This window comes from Rhyacophila brunnea, unplaced genomic scaffold (genome assembly GCF_057557595.1).
Source record: "Rhyacophila brunnea isolate RB1 unplaced genomic scaffold, BYU_Rbru_1.0 scaffold_19, whole genome shotgun sequence".
NCBI lineage: Eukaryota > Metazoa > Arthropoda > Insecta > Trichoptera > Rhyacophilidae > Rhyacophila > Rhyacophila brunnea.
Window position 1 is genome coordinate 35,134,420 of NW_028232848.1, and position 19,934 is coordinate 35,154,353.

The following is a 19,934-nucleotide window of genomic DNA, read 5'->3' on the forward strand; positions in this document are numbered from 1 at the left end:
GAGAGATATTTTCGTGATTACTAAGTTTAGGTACCTATTTCTTTATATACCTAAGATTCTTCTCGATTTGCCACCCTTCGAGTAACTGCCGCCCCCAAGCGACGCTCAATCTGCCTACCCCCACAAGACGTCACTGGCTTAAATTCAATATTTAAATAAATGTACGAGGGTGGGTCAATAATTCCTTAGAAAAAAGCATTAAAACAGTTTTTATTTTTGTATTTTTTTTTTATTTCTCAACATAATCTCCTTGGAGCTCAATACACTTGGTTAGACGTTTCTCAATATTTTTTAAACCGTCAGAAAAATAAGTTTTCGGAAGGTCCTCAAAATAAGCATTTGTCCGATCGATGACTTCTTCATTTGAAAAAAAAACGTTGTCCACTTAGCCATTTTTTTAAGTTTGGGAAAAGGAAAAAGTCACTGGGGGCTAAATCTGGCGAATACGGTGGGTGGTCGACCAATTCGAACTTCAATTCTTCAATTTTAGCCATTGATCGTAAACATGTGTGAACACGGGCATTGTCCTGATGAAAGAGGATTTTTTTCCTGTTTAAATGAGGCCGTTTTTCTTCAATTTTGTTTTTTAGCTGGTCCAATAAAGATGCATAATAATCCCCTGTTATTTTTTTTCCTTTTTCCAAATAGTCAACGAAAATAATTTCACGTGCATCCCAAAATACAGTAGCCATAACCTTACCAGCTGATTTTACGGTTTTCGCCTTCTTTGGACATGGTTTGCCTTCGCAATCCACTGCTTTGACTGTTCTTTCGTCTCGGGAGTATAGTGGTGTATCCATGTTTCATCTACAGTCAAAAAGCGACGAAAAAATTCATCCGGATTGCGTTGCATGAGCGACAACAGGGCTTTAGAGGCCACCACCCTATTGCGTTTATTGTCGACTGTGAGCAAACGCGGCACCCATCTTGCAGAAATATTTTTCATGCCCAATTTGTCATGTAAAATAGAAATGACGCTACCTTTTGAGATCCCTGTAACCTCAATTATCTCACTCAACTTTAATCTTCGGTCACTTAACACCATATCGTGGATTTTATTGATCATTTCTGGTGTAGTCACCTCTACAGGACGTCCTGAGCGTGGTTCATCCTTTGTTGATGTACGACCACGTTTAAATTCATTTAACCAGTTATAAATAGTTGCAAGTGAAGGAGCAGATATGCCGTGAACTAAATCCAACTCATTTTTTATTTCCTTTGCTGTTAACCCTTTTATATTAAAATGTTTAATAACAGCTCAAAACTCAATTTTCTCCATTTTCCATTTTTCCATTTTCCACAAGCAAATTTTTTTTTAAAATGTACGAGAAACACACAACAACCCGACCAATCTGATTGAAACTTCGCAGCATACTGAATCGGTAGTGCCGCTGCATGAAAACAAACCGCTTACAGTACTAGTCGCGCCACCTGTCGGCTTTTCTAAGGACTTATTGACCCACCCTCGTATCTAATTGTGTCAAATCGTATGTGTTTTTGTTTTAATGGTACAAACCTCTCCACAATCTCGGGTTGCTAAACATGCAGAAGTGTTTTGTTGTTGTTCTAGTATACCGACCCCCTCAAATTGACATCAAACTTCGTTGCTTTCTGCCTATCGCAATAACATTGGCAAAAGGAGGTTAATATATTATGCTTTTGACTTACATCATATGATATTGTAGATAGTATTGCAAAACATTGGGTAACTTTGCCTAACAATAATGGTGTGTATATTATTTACATTAATTTATTCAGTTTTAGTATTGATCAAATAAAGTCATATGAAACATATCAAAATATAAATTCTTATTTAAGGAACGAGATCAGTCTATCAGCCTCTCGGAAACCACTTTCCACAGCCCCATGAACGGTGGAATGATGATGTAGAGATGTGGCCTCTCCAGCGAAACAAATAATGGGTGCTCCACTGCTTCCCTCTAACGGTGTACTGAGGAGCTCTGCGCCCCCGTCGAGACCCTCTGTTTCTACACTTCGATACGAAAATGAACCTCGCGCAAGCGAATTAGTGAACCACGTAGATCTGTAATAAAAAATATAATAATTTTGTTACTTGATCATGTCTGTAGAACAGTGGCGAAGGCCTGTTGGAATTGATTTTCAACCTCTTATAATAAATGCTTTATTAACAAAATAAAGTCCCTGAATGCATTTACTTTGTTAAGCATTGTATTACTAGGTAACACGGCTGGAAATGAAACCGGAACTAAATCTTGGAAACTTTGGAACTGCATGTTTTACTATTGATACAAGAACATTCATATTCTTAAATCAAAGATGTTGAAGAAAACCTTCTTCTATAGAGATAGAGCCGAAACATATAAATTTGGGGCAAAATAAGCACTCCTGCACCTTTATTACGGGAATGGGACGATTTGGCACCGCGAACTGGCCTCCGCCGATTGGCCTCCGGTAATTGGCCGCCGGTACAATCGGACGCCGGCCCAATTGGACGCCGACCCGATTCGACGCCGACCCAATTGGCCTCCGGGAGATTGGACGCCGCACAGTTGAATTAAATGCGCAAAGGAATAGACGTACGTTACGATTTGTTGGAGTAAATAAGCAAGTCAGTTTAATATGCTTCTATCTTCTCAGTAGTTGTACCTTATACATTTCGCGCTTGACACATTTTTAATATAGATTGAGAATAATTATTATGCCTTATGATGTTTATTAAAAGAAAATAATTCTGCCCTCGATAAAACTTAAAGATGTGCATAATCAATTAATTTATTGTCTATACATGGGTACTTATTTATATTTACAACAAATATTAAAAATAATGTTAGATGTTAGAATGAAAATTACATTATATTTCAGCGTTTTATCGACTTAATATTATAATAAAGCTTAAACATGTATATTATTATGCATAAATGCGTATTTTAAGATAGTATGAAATTACAAACAAAATATTAAGTAAGTTATCTGCTAAGTATAAATGTTTCAGTAGTTTGATTGATAAACTACTTAGGTACTGGGTGCCGGACGAAATCCCGAAGGCCAAAATCCCGAAAAATAAAAAAAATACAAATATCAATAATTGCGCAATTTTTGCAAGAGACACAAAAACCCATTTTTTGTGTCTCTTGCGTGTCTTTTGTGTCTCTCATCAATAATTGCACGATTGCGCAATTATTGATGTCTGTATTTTACATTTTTTTATATTTCCACAAAAAATGGGTTTTTGTCTCTCTTGCAAAAATTGCGCAATTATTGATGTTTGTATTTTTTTATTTTTCGGGATTTCGGCCATTCGGGATTTCAGCATTCGGGATTTCGGCCTTCGGGATTTCGTCCGGCACCCAGTACCTAAGTAGTTTATCAATCATACTATCTTAAAATACGCATTTATGCATAATAATATAAATGTTTAAGCTTTATTATAATATTAAGTCGATAAAACGCTGAAATATAATGTTATTTTCATTCTAACATCTAACATTATTTTTAATATTTTTTGTAAATATAAATAAGTACCCATGTATAGACTATAAATTAATTGATTATGCACATCTTTAAGTTTTAGCGAGTGAAGAATTATTTTCTTTTAATAAACATCATAAGGCATAATAATTATTCTCAATCTATATTAACAATGTGTCAAGCGCGAAATGTATAGGGTACAACTACTGAGAAGATAGAAGCATATTAAACCGACTTGCTTATTTACTCCAACAAATCGTAACGTACGTCTATTCCTTTGCGCATTTAATTCAACTGTGCGGCGTCCAATCTCCCGGAGGCCAATTGGGTCGGCGTCGAATTGGGTCGGCGTCCAATTGGGCCGGCGTCCGATTGTACCGGCGGCCAATTACCGGAGGCCAATCGGCGGAGGCCAGTTCGCGGTGCCAAATCGTCCTAGACCCTTTATTACATTGTACTCACCAGGATTATTGAGTTGTTATTACCTTGGTTACTCTATGCAGCCTATCGTAACCGAGATAATATCAACTGAATAATTCCATGACGATATATTCCACTTGCGGTGCGTACAATGGAACGTTGTACGCTGCTTTACTAATTTTCATACAAACTCTGAAATACAAAAGAAACTCATTGTTTGCTACATAGAAAATTGGCAATAATGGCAAATTGGAAACCACAGAAAGCCCCATCACCTACATGCAACATCTTTGGCCTGCACCATTGATTTACCATATAGGATAGGCTTTTAGAAAAAATCACATAAATTTGATGCATACATAATTTCTGACAGTTCATAAAACATTTGGGGTCATTCATTGGTCGGTGTATTGGTGTTAAACAGTATACAGACACTGAGTATTCAATTGATTAGTGTGTTTAAGCCAATAAGATTTTACATCGCTATGATGTAGGTGAGCCTGACTGAAGGAGCAGATTTATAGTAGATTATAGCAGAGCACATATGCACTTAAAATCATTAAAATATGCACTAAAACCAAAGAAATATGCAGTTAAAAATTTACATTTTTATGGAAAAAAATTGTAAATACCCACTTCACCCAATATTACTGATAAAAAATCGAATAACAAATTAATAATCTCAATCAATATAATACAATAACAAAAATATAAATATTCAATATAAAGTTAATCAATTACAATTTTAAAAATAGTTTGTTTACAAGTACAAATAATTGAATAAGAAATGCAATGTAAACTATACACAACTTTAAAAAACAAAAACGACACACTTAACTAGGTACTATTCCTAAACACTACATATTAATTTACTGTTTTTTTCTCCAAAAAAAATTTCAATATTGTGCTCTGGCATTAAAATTTTCCGCGTATCTGTCAGTATTTTGTTCATATGCGGAAAACGACCTCTCAACGTTGACAGAGGCAATTGGGCAAAATGTAAATAAAGGTGCCCGGGTTGACTTCACTTTTTCTGATAAATCCACAGCTCGGGGATGCCATTAAAAATGCAAGTGCATCTAAACTATCTACCTACCTAATTTAGTAATATTTTGATAAAATAATTTAAAAAAACTAAATTTATAAATGCAAAAGCCCTAAAATATGCATTTATTTATGAAATATGCACTAATGTCTCAATTATGCATTTATATGCAGAATAAAATTTTATTTTTGGATTCTGCGTCTTTCAAAACAGATTTCTGTGCAACTCTCATAGCTGTGCATACACCCTAACAAAACATGCACTAGCATTTATAAATCCGGGCCCTAGTGATAAATATACGATTTTCGTTTGTTTGACCTGTACTGAAAAAAGTTATAATTCATGATGCTTACCGCAATATTTCAGTGGGGTTAGTGATTTCATAAGTGCTACCAAGAAAATATCTGAGTATGCGATGCACTCCAGAAAGAAGGTCAGCGGTGGAGTAGAGCTCCATGTCTTCAGCCGCAGTTCCCGTGATCCACCCGCACAGGAGATTGGGTTGCATCTCCACCGTGGTGAAGGCGTAGATCTCCGTCAGCCAACTGTCCTCATCCAAGAACTTCTTTTTGTGAATGGCATTCCAAAGGAGTCTGAACTGCATGCCTCTGTCGGGCCACCAGCTTTTAGGGAAACGGATGTAGATTTTGTTCATGGTGCAGACCGCCACGCCTCGTATCGCAAGTATTTTTGCGTCTGGTAAAGACGGTGTGAATAGAGACTCGTACCTGTAGACATAAAAACAAAATATGTAATGAAGAGATTACTAGACTTATCCCTTTATTTTCCCCATGTGGACCATCGTTACTTATCCCGATTAAGCTATGACAGCAAATTGAAATATCCTCCAAATTATATGGAATATTGCGTGTGTTCCACAACAACATTATCATCATAAGATTATAATTATTAAAATTGGACTGCATTATCTATACCAGCAGGTCTATTCTATATACAAGACTGCTACCGGCGTCTATCGAGTGTAGTTTATCATATTTATGTATTGAGGTATTATAATTGTTACAATAAGTTAGCCGTTTAAACTGTCAAAACTATCTATCTCGCTCTTAAAGTTAACACAGCCAAGAGTTTTAACAGCACCTATTAAAACATAGCACTTTTTGACAATTCAGACGGTTAACTTATTGTAACAATTAATAAATATGATAAACTACCCTCGATAGCCGCCGATAGTAGCCTTGTGTATATAATAGATGCGCTGGGTTGGCGAACTAATGGCACGCATACCAGAGGTGGTACGTATGAAAGTTTAGCTGGCACGATTTACATATTCAATTTTTTTATGCATAGTATTTCCGAACTTTGCATATTTTTGCTGATTTCAAAATATTTGTCTTCTAATTAACGTTTGGACTATTTTCATGATATCTAAGCACAAAACAGCGTGTTTGTTCCGTTAACTCAACAACGACTACACCAATATTCGTGGCCCCCATATCCTAAAGCGAGCCCCCAGGCCACGATGTTTGGCGGGCCTCCCCCCAACTTATCGCTAATATTCTACATTAGTGTTCTCCAAATGGTATTCCGTAAACTTAAGGGTATTCCTTGTATTTTTAGTGATTTTTTGTATTTCTAAATAAATCCACTTGAATTATTGAGCTGTTGGCACTCGGCATCGTATTATGCAGCACTGAACCCCCTTTTATGATATCCTAGTTACATACAACCCTTCGCCATATTGGATTGTCATTTTTATTAGTCAGGAAATACATTAAAAATAATTATAGAATAAAATATTGCCCGTGAAATACGCAGGCGACTTTTTTTGCTATTAGAGCAAATTTGTGGTGAATTTTTATCTCACTTAACTGGTCAAGCCACCCTTGTGGGGGCCATGCCAATAATGATACATAAAACTTGCACAGTTTGTAGACTACAGTATTGTAGACAAAACTTCTTGAAAACAATGCACTTGCAATAATTAATCATCAGTAGGTTAAGATGGCAAATAGCAGCGGTGCAGTGGTGAGGTTAACGAGTCTGTAGAGGTTTTATATTTTAACTCTACAAATAATGTCAAGTTGTTGTCTATGGTCATTGATCGACCATAGACAATAATAATGAAACGAAAGACGGTCGTCATCGCGCGCTCTGCAAATGTAGTCTACTGGCGCCGCATTTCCGTTCCTCTTTTTAATATAAAATTCAAAATCATAATTTAACCTTCAGTACCAAAGTATAAAAACAATGTGACAGTCTTATTTTAGTGCCGTGTAAATCTTAAATGTTTTTATGACAATATAAAACAATCCATATCAATTCTGTGTATCATTTCAATTGTGCCTCCGAACATTATATTATCACATACACGAAGCAACCTTCTACATACAAATAATAGATGTTGGATCCTACAACCTAAAACACCAGATCCAACGTCTATAAGTCTTATTACTGATAAATATTTTCTATTGGATCGTGTGAAGGATCGAAGGCCATTGGTATTGATATGCTAACATATAGTAAAACAAAAATATCTCAAGTGAAGTTAGCTGCAATATAATACATTGGTTGACAAACCTTTCTTTCAAAACTCCAAGTGGGAATGTGACAATGGCGTGACGGCAAGTGAACATGCTGCCGTCTCTGCAAGTAATCTGTACCAGAGAGTTTGGACTTGCGGATCCTTTTTGCGTGGCGTTCCACTTCATGTTTGTTACTTCTTTGTTTAAAATTACTTCAACCGGCAGCGTTTTTGTTGGATCTGGGAACTTTTTCTGAAAATATTTTTATTAATTGACATTAAGTTAAAATCATGAGCTCTGTATGGTTTTTGATGAGAATAACGTCGTGAGATTTATCAAAACCCAACTCTTGCGATGAGTCGGGCATGTGATATAAACCTTACGTTTACTAAATCGGACCACGAAATCAGTGGCTTGATCGCATACACAAAAACTTGTGAATGCTGGGAGTTATCAACTGCATAAGAAGATCGGAAGACTTGTCAGAATGGTATAATCTGCTTGAGGCAACCTAGGTCAATTCCGGGCAGTTGCGCCACAAAAGTAAAAACCATTTAACTATGAATATGCACAAATACAATTTCTTCATGTTCATAGGACTTAGGCAAGGTTAATGTGATTGTTATCTAAGAAATGAGCAGGTAAGTGTGGCAGAGGACAACGCCGCAATTCATGGTTTAAGAACCTCTGTCCGAAGTGTTCTGGATAGCAGATGACAAGGTACAGATCGCCCTGATGGAGGCCTATCTCCGGTAGGGGTTGGTACAATTAAAAGAAGAATGTGATTAATGTTATTGTCGACTGTACTTACATTAAGGCTGTACCTCAGTTGAGGCATGGTCTAAAAAGATCGTGGCTAGGCGATGCGCGGATTGCGGGTCGCGGGTGCAAATGACGCATGCCGACCGAAATATAATTTGTCATGTAAATCCAACATGCGTCCATTTAATGTTCTGTTTATTGTTCTATTAGTAACAATAATAATATCGTCTCTGTTCTGTCAGAACACACTAACTGGAGAATACTAGTTTTGAGTAATATGACTTTGAAGTTGTTAAAATGTTTGAAATGGTCTATCATGTGAGTTTATTAAGTAATCGTAAAAAGAATGACTTTAAAATAAAGACTGTTTATTTATTAAGAAGGTTACCAGACGGTAAAGTTTGAAATAAGGAACATTTTGGTATAACTAACTCAATATGTCATTTTTTCGAATTAGTGTCTTCTGCCAGAACAGTGACGATATATTCATTGACATGCTTTCTTTTTCAAGTAAATGGGTAACATTTTTAGTCATCTTTACACGATTTAAGAATTAATACCCCCGTCGTCATCACGAAACAAAATGACGTATTGACACCTCGACGTTCGCTCTCAGACTGCCAGCGAGTCCAAAATTTCGTCGCGCCTATAGTTGAAAATTATTTGCCGTTTCACTGAAGTATCGCCTTAAGCCTATTGCATCTTTTCTCGTGCTTCGAATTTCATGTTTTGTACCAAAACTATCGAACCACACAGTAATGTGTATGTTTATAGTAATATATTGGTAGTTGATTAAACCCCAATCAACGCCCATCATGGCTGAGCGGTAACGTATCGGCCTATAATGTTGTGGGTCCCAGGTCGAATCCCGGGTCAGGCAAAAAAGTTTACATGTTATTTTTTTCAATGTGTATTTCTCGTAAAAACCAAAATCTATTAACACAACCTCCACTATGTGGAAACCTATCTTATCTTCTTAGGATTGAACGTGGTTAAAAAAAATGAAAATTGATTCAATAGGTAGTATGATTATTTGCGGAATCCGGGTGATTGAGTGGTGAGTGTTTGACCACCAGCTGTCGATTTTATCAGAACTATCATTAAAATACATTATAATGCAGGTAGGTGAGACAAACTGATTAGGAGTAATCATCTGCCGAAGCCGAAAATTGTATATTGCCAAAAATTCTCATATGCCAGGACTAAAATTTAGTTATACGCAAAGCAGCCAAGCCACACAAACCTCAAACAGAGATAGAAGCACTTTTATGTAAAGTGTGTTTCTTTAAATCCACAAAGCCTCTCTATACTGTTTATACCTTTTGAATGATAGATATTATATATAGATATGATTTTGTGTAACTTATAAAGAGATAAAAGCATAAAATCTATGAAATTTTGGTGTTTTAGCAGTCCAGGCTGTTTTGTGCAAAACGGGTTTTTTAGAATGTTCATTCTTGAATGCAACCAACTCTTATTTTTGTAAGAAAAATCGTTATTTTTGCATCTATTTTATTAAAGTTATTAAGTTATTCAAGTACTATGAGAATTTCAAAGTTCTGAAAATAATTCGAAAAACTTGTAAATTATACATTAATATTTAGCTGCCTGGCACTAATTTTTATATGAAAAATCTGTTTATTATATTATATATAATAAAATGAAAAACATATAATGTAATTGAGAAAATAATGTTTATTAATTGAATGTAGAAAAACACACCTTACAGTTAGGATTTTAATAATTAGGTAAGCACATTATATTATCATGTGGCTGCTTTTTGCAGAAGGAATATGGCATATTTTTAGAACGCATTTATATGACATTTTTGTATGACATCAGCTTGGTTGCTTTATGCAAATCGAAAATGTCATATTCTGCGATTTGCAAAATCTTTAAAACGCACTTATATGAGATTTTTGTATGACAGCAGCTTGGCTGATTTGTGCAGAACGTAAAACAAACGTGTGAGATTATGGAAATCACAATAACTCATTTTTTTTCAAAATTGTGGCTTGGCTGCTTTGTGTATAACTATATTTAATGTATCTACTTTACTAACCAGGAGAATGTCAATAATAGTCTTGTATCCTCTATCTTTCCAGTTAAGCCATGTTTCACCTTCATTATCCCAAGATTCTTTGACACTGTTCAGAGACTTTTCCAGGAGGGCATTCGAGGTTAGTTTCGCTTGAATGTTTTTCAAAAACCACTGCAAAATAAGCTCGGCTATATCAGAATTGACGGTGAAATCAGCTAATTTCAACGCTTCTCTATATCTGAAAAATAAAAATATACAATATTAATCAAAATAAAATTAAAACTGTTCCATATTACCTTATAATATAATATGAGAGAAAACATATGAAAATGTGTAAAGCTCAAATTACATTGGCAGATTGCGTCTGGCCCGATCGTCTACTACGATAACCAAAATCTATTATCTGTGGTTTTCTGGGATCGTGAACGATCCTGAGCAAATTTGAACCAATCCTATTTCCGTCTGCCACGGTTCACGAAGATTCAAGCGAAGATTGCCTTGAACATACGAAAATATCCGAAGCTACCACCCGCTTGCGAGGTTAGGTTTGACTGCTGAGTTTTGACGTAAAATTGCGAGGGAAAATGGTTCAGCCACCAATCTAACGAAGAAATAGTTTTCGGTCAACCTATATTTTTAATAATAGCAACACTGTTTATTTTAAACCAATCAAAAGCAAGGACCAACGCGATTGAATCGTTGCGTGTAATTGCTTATAGTGTAAAGCCGTTGGTCGCGATGGTCGGCGTAGATCGTTAGATCTGGTTGGATCTCCGCGTCTGCCAATGTAATTAAGCCTTAAGAGAGAGGGAGGTAGGGAGAAGATATTGTATTAAACATATCTACATGTATTATCCAGCAAGAACTTCTTGGCTATGTGTTAAAACTGTGAACAAACAAGCTCCTCCCATTTTTAACCGCACTTCTATTATAAACTAACAAGCTCCTCCCATTTAGTTGACGACAGCGCCTTTGGCTTGTGCCTAAATCTTTTTGTTGGACAGTAGAAATGCAATTTAAAAATTTGAGAAATCGGAGGAATCATTTATTTTAATCAGGATGTGAAAGAATATAAATGATACTCTCATAATAGTTTGACAGATGCTTACAGTGTGGTAATAGTATATCAAGTGATTAGGGTATCGATAAATTAATGTGTTATTATCCAAGAGATTTAACAGTAATATTTATAATAGGGAGAGAGTGCTGTAACCTACTGTTACCTTAGGCAACATACACAATCAATCAAAATATAGAAACATTACGGATGAGGAAGAACCATCAGCTAAACGTCGCCAGTTGTCAGATGAACAATATCAGAGATTGCTCGGCAAACTCAGGAGACTCTACAAAGACTCTGCCAGACTGATGCAGCAGTTCATAGACATTGAGTCTACAACACCAGAGTAAAGACAGAACGTACACGTAAACGTATGAGAGAGAAGGAGACAGGAAAAAGACATGAGAATGTTGACAAATGGTACTACCACCTGGTAATATTTGCTGGTAATTTTAATAATGATCAAGGTTGGTTTTGTTATACAAAAAAATAATTTGAACTTAAAATTTGTAAATGCAGCCCAATTGATAATCTTAAAGGTATGTTTGTGCATTGTCATACTCAGAAAAGTATGAATTTGAAACACATTGGTGTATCGTTTGGTGGTAACCTAACCTGGCCAGATGTAGTATGTTTTCGAATCAATTGGAAATCAAAGGCGAAACTATGGGTACTATATGCAAACATGGCTCGTTCCCAAAAGCATATTTTGCGTCAAAATGCAATAACTGTTTTACAGACTAATAAAAAGACCGATTTGTATGATTTTTTTATTCATGTGTATGTAGTGTAGTATATTTAAAACAAAAAAACAAAGGGAAACATAAACTTAATAATAATAAAGAATCTATTTCAATTTAATGTTTGTATCATGCCAGGTTTGAAAGTAAAAGTTGGATTGAAGCGTTTCTGTAACTTAACAATTTGAATTAATCCGTCTATGCAAGTATGCATCCAATCACATACTGATACCAGATGGAAATCTCCCACAGGAGACTACCTCAAAGGGCGGACCGAACCATCATATTTCCCAAAATACCACAGCCTACGTCCACTCTTCGCGGTGATCGCAACCCTCGGCCGAGCGGAACCCGTCTCCTTGAAATTCAAATTCGTCAAATTCCCGCCAAAACAGACGCGGTCTATCAAAAACGGCCGCTCGCGCCGCCACTAGTCAATCCGTCGGTAAAACAGGGAGCTTCCCGACCGACGGATAAAACAGGACGCCGCGAATCTGTCAGTTGGATCTGGATGGGCGCGAAAGCTCTCTCTTGCCTGATACGTCGACCAGCCAGCATCTCTCTTACATCAACCGCCGAACCAACAGCATCAACCGCAAAATCTCTTCTCGCCTTCGCTCGCCTCGGACGCGAAGCCAAGCCAGCATTCCGGACAGCCCGCCAAAAAGACCACATCTGACATCGGCAGCACGCCAAGCCGCAAGCCCCGACCCTACCTCCCATCGGACAGCGAGCATCGCCTCGGATGCGAAGCCCCAGCAGCCAAGCCCGCGACACCACGTTGCAGCCCGCCAATTACCAACCGACCGCCAACGACGACAATAACCTGTATCTGTAACGACTACCCTGCAATACGATGAAATAAACCAGCCTTGACCAAATACCCCGTGCGTTTCTGTCCCCCACCCCCGCTTTGACCTTGACGTTATCACGGCCTGCCATCTCCGCTTCAGAGCGCGCAGAAGGCCGGTGATAATACCACTAAACTTTTAGTCACATGACCCAAAAGTTGAGCTCCTATTGGCTAATGTAAAACAAGCCGTCTTTGAAAGTAATTAATTATGGAATAAGTCACATTTGAAAGTTTCGCATTATTTTAATTTGATATTTTGTATATAATAAATGTGCTATTTGCAATATACTTGGAAAGTTATCGAAAATCGTTAAAGAAAAATCCCGACCATATCCGATCCTAATAAGATCATATGGGCCTTCACAGAGTGGGAGTTTGTGTTAACAAATTTTGTTTTTACGAGAAATGGATGTCAGCCATTTGCTCAACCTACTAGGTCCATACTCTGACTCACACACAAATTGAAAAACAATATGTGTACTTCCCAGACCCAGAATTCGAACCTGGGACCCAGGACACTTAGGACTTAGGTCGACGCTTCAACTTATATTACAATTGAATGTACACGCTTTGTAATTTTTAATGAATCAAATCCTACAGGTTTATGGTGAGGTCAACCAAAATCCATCACGCGATTCACGCATTGGACATGCCTGTTTTAAAAGAACCATTAACCAAATCTTATGACATACTTAGTTGTGATGAATTCGCCAATGGGTCTTGCGCTCTTTTCTTCAATGTCATTGGCGTTTCTTAAAATGGTGGTCAATATGTGGTGATATTTATGAGTCTCATCGCCATTCAGTACTTCTCCGTTTGTAAAGACAATGGTTTGCTTTGAAGGCTGACCGATGATGTTAAAATCTTTCGCCAAAGCAAACACAGCATTATTTTTTTCTCCGTGACACCTGAAAGAAATTTATAATTCAAATCATTCAAATATTTTCTGATATATCTACAGTCGAAATTGGTTATTACGAGGAAGATGGGACCGACTGAATTTGCTTGTTATAAGCGTTACTCGTTTTATCAGAGAATATGTATTTTTAAATGAGCGGACACATAACACATAAACAAACCTAGGATTTTTAACATGCAATTTCAACCATATGCGTGGAAACTTTTTTGAATATTGTCGGCGAAAACACCAATTAGGTAGGTACTTAGACACTTAACTAGTGTCATAAACGTAATCCGATCCCGGCGGCATCCTGTCCGGTCGGATTTTATTGCTTAGGGTGAAATATTTTTAAACGATCGACATATTAACATTTTTAAGAAAATTTTTGACAATATTTTAGCTCGGTATATCCGATAAGTAGCTCGTTATAAAAGTGAATAAATGTATGGAGAAAATCATAAACTAAAATGTGAACGAATTTTTCCTCGTTACATCCGAGATCTCGCTATATCCGTGATCGTAATAACCGAACTCGAGCCCTAAAACCCGCTGGATAAACGAAGTCATAAAGTTCGGTGGCAAGAACTAGGCAAAACAACTAGGTACCGAGAAGATTGGAGGGAGCTAAGGATCAATCCCGGCTGATGATGATGATGAAACAAATATTCAATAAACAAAAATTCAGTTGAGTAAAATACATAAGCGTGTATCGATGATCTAATGTCAATACCCCGTATCTGATCTATATGACGAAAATGACTTTTTTACGTATTAAAAACAACAAAAATACTACCCATCAACTGCTTTATCACTTTTTATGTTACGGGTTATTGGCATGCTATGTAGTTACAATATGTGTGAACTACTTATTAACAGATAGATACGGGATATTAAATATTTTGTTTTTTTTTGCTTCGTGCACAATTTGTAAAAAGTCACTTACGGGATATTAACATTAGGCCATCGGTTTGTATATTAGCAATTGGAAAGCACCGGCGTTAACTTGTATATTAGCGACTAGACTTTTGGATTGAGGAGTCATTGAAAAGAGTATTTAACTAACCATTGACCTCCCAAATCCACAACATTGTCTCCAAACGCGACGGTGTGTATCCGTCCGCCGAGTCTATCGTTAGCCTCCAGCCCCAGGACTCGTCTGTTGCTGTCCTGTTCCAGCAGGCGGCTCATGGCGGCAACTCCTGCCGCCCCGCATCCCACCACTATCACATCGTACACTTGCCTGCAGAAGAACATTATTAGTTTATTAATATATTACCAGCTGCTGCATTATTGCTGGTAAGTTTTTAAAATTCAATTATAACCTGTCTAAACCAAATCATAATAGCTTAGGTATGCTATGGGCGATCCAACAAAAACAGTTTTTGTCATACTTATTTGTTTTCATTGACATAAGAATACATAACATTATAGATCGTGTTGGTTTATTTTTTTAAATTCATTAAAACCTGCCTTACCAAACCATAATCGATAAAAAAATATTCTTATATCTAATATTATGTATGGTTCAATGGCATTGGTGCATACAGGTTTGATACGGTCGACAGTTTCATATACCTCGGATCTCTTGTAACTCGACATAATGATACTACAGAAGAAATCAACAAGAGAATCATGTCTGCGAATAAATGCTACTTTGGCCTGTTAAGACATTTTAAGTCCCGCATACTATTTCGCCGAACTAAAAGCACTCTTTACAAGACACTTGTAAAGCCAGTGCTCACCTACGCAACCTGGATATTAACTCTGCGAAATGAACGAGCCCTGAACATCTTTGAAAGAAAAATTCTCCGCTGTATATATGGACCGATCAGGGACGGCACCAATTGGAGGAGAATATATAATGATGAGCTCTACGGGCTGTATGAAGATTGCAGCGCAGTTCAATCACTTAAGATTGGGAGACTGCGATGGTTAGGTTATGTGCACCGTATGAATGACAATGAACCGGCAAAGAGAGTGATGTCCAGCAATCCAATAGGGCGTAGAAGAAGAGGCAGGCCAAAGATTCGCTGGTTGGATGGAGCTGCCAGTGACTGCCGTATTCTGGGGTTACCAAATTGGAAAGCGGCCACACTGGATAGGGACAGGTGGAGGGAGCTGTTGGAGGAGGGCAGGACCCACACCGGGTTGTCGCGCCCCTGATGATGATAATGGCATTTTATAGATAAATGAATATTTTTTGACTATATTATTTACTATGGCTTGGATAAGGCAGGGTTTAATTGAATTTTAAAAACTAACAAACACTATCTAAACATTATAGTTTTAGTTCAATGAAAACAAATACGTTTGACTGACAAAGTTTAGTGTCCACTATTTATGTCGGATCTTAACACCTTCTCCACCCTTGGCCACTGGCATATATTGGAAATATATGACTCGTATAAAAGCAAAAATCGATGCTGGGGTAATTCTAATACTTCATAATATGAACATGTGAGTTTTAAGTGAATAATTATATTATAGATATTAAATGGTGCAGAACCAAATATTTTTAAAATTAATATAATCCAAGTAAGCTAAATTTAATAATTTGGTAATGGACAGTGGTCAATTTGCTTGTTACTTTCGAACAGTTGTTTGCATCTCGACGTTCGTAAGTAATATAGGGTGGCCATTTTGCTAATTTCTTATGCTGTCTCCTAATCGGCTGGTTTAAACAATGGTCGATTTGAATGACGTCACTACGTGTGGACAGCGGTGACTGCATGTACACTAGAGGTGAGTTGGAAATACTGTCACCAGTTTGTGTACTCAAGTTTCGGATGAAACTACCCATACTCAGTATGTGTAGCCCAATAAATTTATTCCAATAAACTTGTGATGATATCATCGCGAGTCGCTGTCTAGTTGGTAAACTTTCAATACCATTGACATTAAATGCGCGCGAGCGAGGTAGCACTTGAATACAATTATATTTTAATTTATTAGTCTATGTATGCAAATGACATCATCTTATGTATGAACAAATAGGTCATAAATTTTCTGTAGCAGCATATTATTCCCTCGGAAATGTGGTGAGGTGATGCAGTTTACAATAAAAAAAAATCTGTAACCTAACAGAAAAATAACTCATAAATTTAAAATGTGTTTAAAATTTTATAATTAATGGCACTTTTCGACAAGTGCTTGAAGCGTATTTTTAGCGATTCTATTGAAGCCGATACACAGTCTGAGTTCCCTGAGCCGATACGTATTTCAAATACTAATATGGAGTTGGTTTTAGTTTCAGTTGAGTATGAAACTTTTGTCGCATACGCACGCCAAACGCTCTATATAGTATTCCAAATACTAGTAAGTATTTTGGAACAAGTTTCTATACTAAGTATTTTTTTATGCTGGTAGTAAGTATACTTAGTCTTCAAAATCGACCAGTTTTCCCATCTCTAATGTACACCCAAATTTATAAATCCTTGTTACATGGTTTTCTGGGGATATTGCATTTTTCATCTGTTAAGTTGTACACATACACAAGAATATGAAAAATATTTGTATGTTTCGATTTTTTCTGAACAGTGGTGTTTTTGCTTTTATACAACTCATTTGTTGACAGATAAAATTTCAAATCCAAGTCATTACAAATTTCCAGAAAATTATTACATATTGAAATCCAGGACAGTCCGGCAAAATTCTGGACATATGGCGAGCTTATTCTACGTTGTAATATTTGGCACTTTCAACAAAATTCACTTTATTTTAATAAAGGGACTATTATTTTTAATGTATCGTTGTCAATAAACAAGTCTGTAAGGAGAAGTATATATGGTAAGTCTTCCTAATACACTGACATTTTATTAAAAAGAGAAATCAAAATTTTTAGATTGATTACTATTAAAACTTCACGATTGGCGAATTAAAAAAAACACACTGTTTCTTGTTTCCAATAAATGTAATGTTGTAGAATCGATTTAAAAATTTCATTTGAGATTTTTTTAGCCAAAGACTTGTTAATTTATTATCTGGCACATTGTCAAAAAATGTTCATAGGAGAAAATTGTAAAACTATTTTTACTGTTTAACCTACTAATTTCACGAATATATACAAAAACATAAATAACATGCGTGGCTGGTTTTCGGCGGGTTTTACTACTATTATAGTGTTATTTGTATGCATTTAACGCGGCAAAATACAAGTGACCGTGCATTAACAGCAAATAAAGGCGAAGCACTTACGTATTGATGGATCTAACCAGCATATTTAAACAAGACTGTTCAGTTGGCAAACCTGCGTAGCTTGGCATGCTGGTGTGGGTTGTCTTGACCGAGATAAATATATTTAAAAAAAAAAATTCCCTGTAGGTAGGTACCTACTACCTAAATCTAATCAGAGAAACATAATATATTATTTAATTTTTAGTACATACCTAGGTATATATTTAGCAATGAATTTATCACATTTTGGTATGTCTAATAGCGCCTGTACACGTGCATGGATTTACTGGCAGCAATAGTGTGTATTTTATTACTATTGTGACAATAACTTACTGTTTACACGTAAAAGTGTCGACACTCTCCAATCTCATTCTTCAAGAGTAAGCGAGACGCGATGTTGTCATTTTATAGTACTATTTTGACAGGACGTATTGAAAATCGGTTAACCTCAAAATGAGTAGTTCGTTTTTTTACCGGCAGGTTCGCCATTATCGTTCTACTGCGCAGGCGCAGATCTTACTTATGCATAAAACATCAGAACAATTCAGAAGCTTCCAAACTTGTTTAATTCGTGCATGCAATCTTGCCAACTGCAGGATAATACATGTTTCCCCATACATTTTCTTACTGTGCACAGTAAATCCATGCACGTGTAAACGGGGTATTATACATGTTTACACGTACATTTTTTTGTTACGGCTGCGATAATACTTACTGTCAGCAGTAAATCCATGCACGTATAAACGTGGTATCACTATCATAATAGTAACCTAACATAATCTAAACCAACCGAACATGCAATATATAAAGCTAAATAATTATCCATGGGAAGGTAAAACATGTTAGGTTAGGTAAATGTCTAATTGCATTACCTATTTGTTGTCTTATTGAGAAAAAAATATGTTATCAAAAAGCAGTATTTAGGTATTGTTTTATTCTATAATTACCTAGGATCTATGGTATAGTTAGGTGCCTAAATACTGTTAGTGAGTTTAAATATTATTGAATTGTTAAATGTCAAAATCATAATAAAGGTTAGTGAAATAAAACTGTTTAATAAAAAATACATACATGCTGTCCAAATGTGTAAAAAATAATGTCAAAATAACAATAAAAAACACACACACTTACGTCATTGTGAATAAATTTATTATTATCACTTGTGAGTTTAATCAAAATTGGGCACTAAGCTGTTCTACATGAGTATCCAGAATGGACACTTATCTAACTAACCGTGTTCACTGAGTAAATCTTGTTAACTTTGAACAAGGTCACTGAATATGAAAACAATTAACATTATCTCATTTATTTACCATACATATTTTTGCATAACTAATGCAATCAATAATATACATTTTATATCATAATATTTTTCCGTAGTAGCTACTCTTCAGCCACAGTTTATCAGTTCAAATGGATCTTATCTTATTTAATGAGGTCGTGATGTTTAAAAATAATATTGTAGATCAGTTTGAATTTACCGCCTATTAATCCAGTGGTTCTCAACCAAATTACGAGTGGGATTTTGGCGGCGGACAAGAGTGGCATAAGTACTACATTCTTAGATTATAGAAAAATATAGATAGAGCTATTGCAAGTGTTTGTCCTTCAAAACATGACGAACTTTTTCACGCACTTGCCTCGCCCCCTTCACGCTTCCTCCGTGACCCTTTCCTGGGTTATTCGAAAATATGTGTGACAGTGTGCGTGTCGTAGTGTTGCCAGATATTGAATATTTATTCCAATACTACGATTTTACAAGCGATGTTTTTGTAAATTACATTATGGCAACACTGGCGTGTTGGCTATGCACTTGGTAAAACATTACTCACTAAAATCGGCTCATGCGGAGGGCTTGACTACATTGTTATAGCCCCGCAATTTGAACTTATCTTTATTATTCTTATCAAGTGTTAGTAAGCAGTATAGTGAATGCCTGGAAATGCATTTGATAAAGATTTGATTTATCGCTCAATTGTCTCTGGGAATTCATATAAATATTT

At 36.2% G+C, this 19,934-nt stretch overlaps 1 protein-coding gene across 6 annotated transcripts; it reads right to left on the minus strand.

Moving 5' to 3' along the window:
* Positions 1-235: 235 nt before the first annotated feature.
* Positions 236-19,628, minus strand: LOC147072946 (peroxisomal N(1)-acetyl-spermine/spermidine oxidase-like). 6 transcript variants are annotated; one of them, XM_085945967.1, is made up of 7 exons: positions 17,953-17,989; positions 14,822-14,998; positions 13,550-13,765; positions 10,226-10,442; positions 7,457-7,653; positions 5,269-5,643; positions 236-2,044 (listed from the first exon to the last, which is right to left on the minus strand). In XM_085945967.1, exons 1-7 carry the CDS (start codon positions 17,973-17,975, stop codon positions 1,810-1,812), a joined length of 1,440 nt encoding a protein of 479 aa, XP_085802093.1. In that variant the 5' UTR covers positions 17,976-17,989; the 3' UTR covers positions 236-1,809. The 6 variants fall into 6 exon arrangements, with proteins under 6 accessions (XP_085802093.1, XP_085802098.1, XP_085802094.1 ...); XM_085945972.1 differs by lacking the exon at positions 17,953-17,989 and adding an exon at positions 19,568-19,628 and having other exon boundaries at positions 1,298-2,044; XM_085945968.1 differs by lacking the exon at positions 17,953-17,989 and adding an exon at positions 19,063-19,161 and having other exon boundaries at positions 1,298-2,044.
* Between the last annotated feature and the right edge of the window lie 306 nt (positions 19,629-19,934).

Excerpts from the sequence above, each read along its gene's own strand:
- LOC147072946 (XM_085945967.1), bottom strand. The coding sequence starts at position 17,975 with ATGCTGGTTAGATCCATCAATAC. Across the intron at positions 14,999-17,952 it reads CTGGTTAGATCCATCAATAC|GCAAGTGTACGATGTGATAG; the intron begins GTAAGTGCTTCG and ends GTTCTTCTGCAG. Across the intron at positions 5,644-7,456 it reads CTTGGAGTTTTGAAAGAAAG|GTACGAGTCTCTATTCACAC; the intron begins GTTTGTCAACCA and ends TTATGTCTACAG.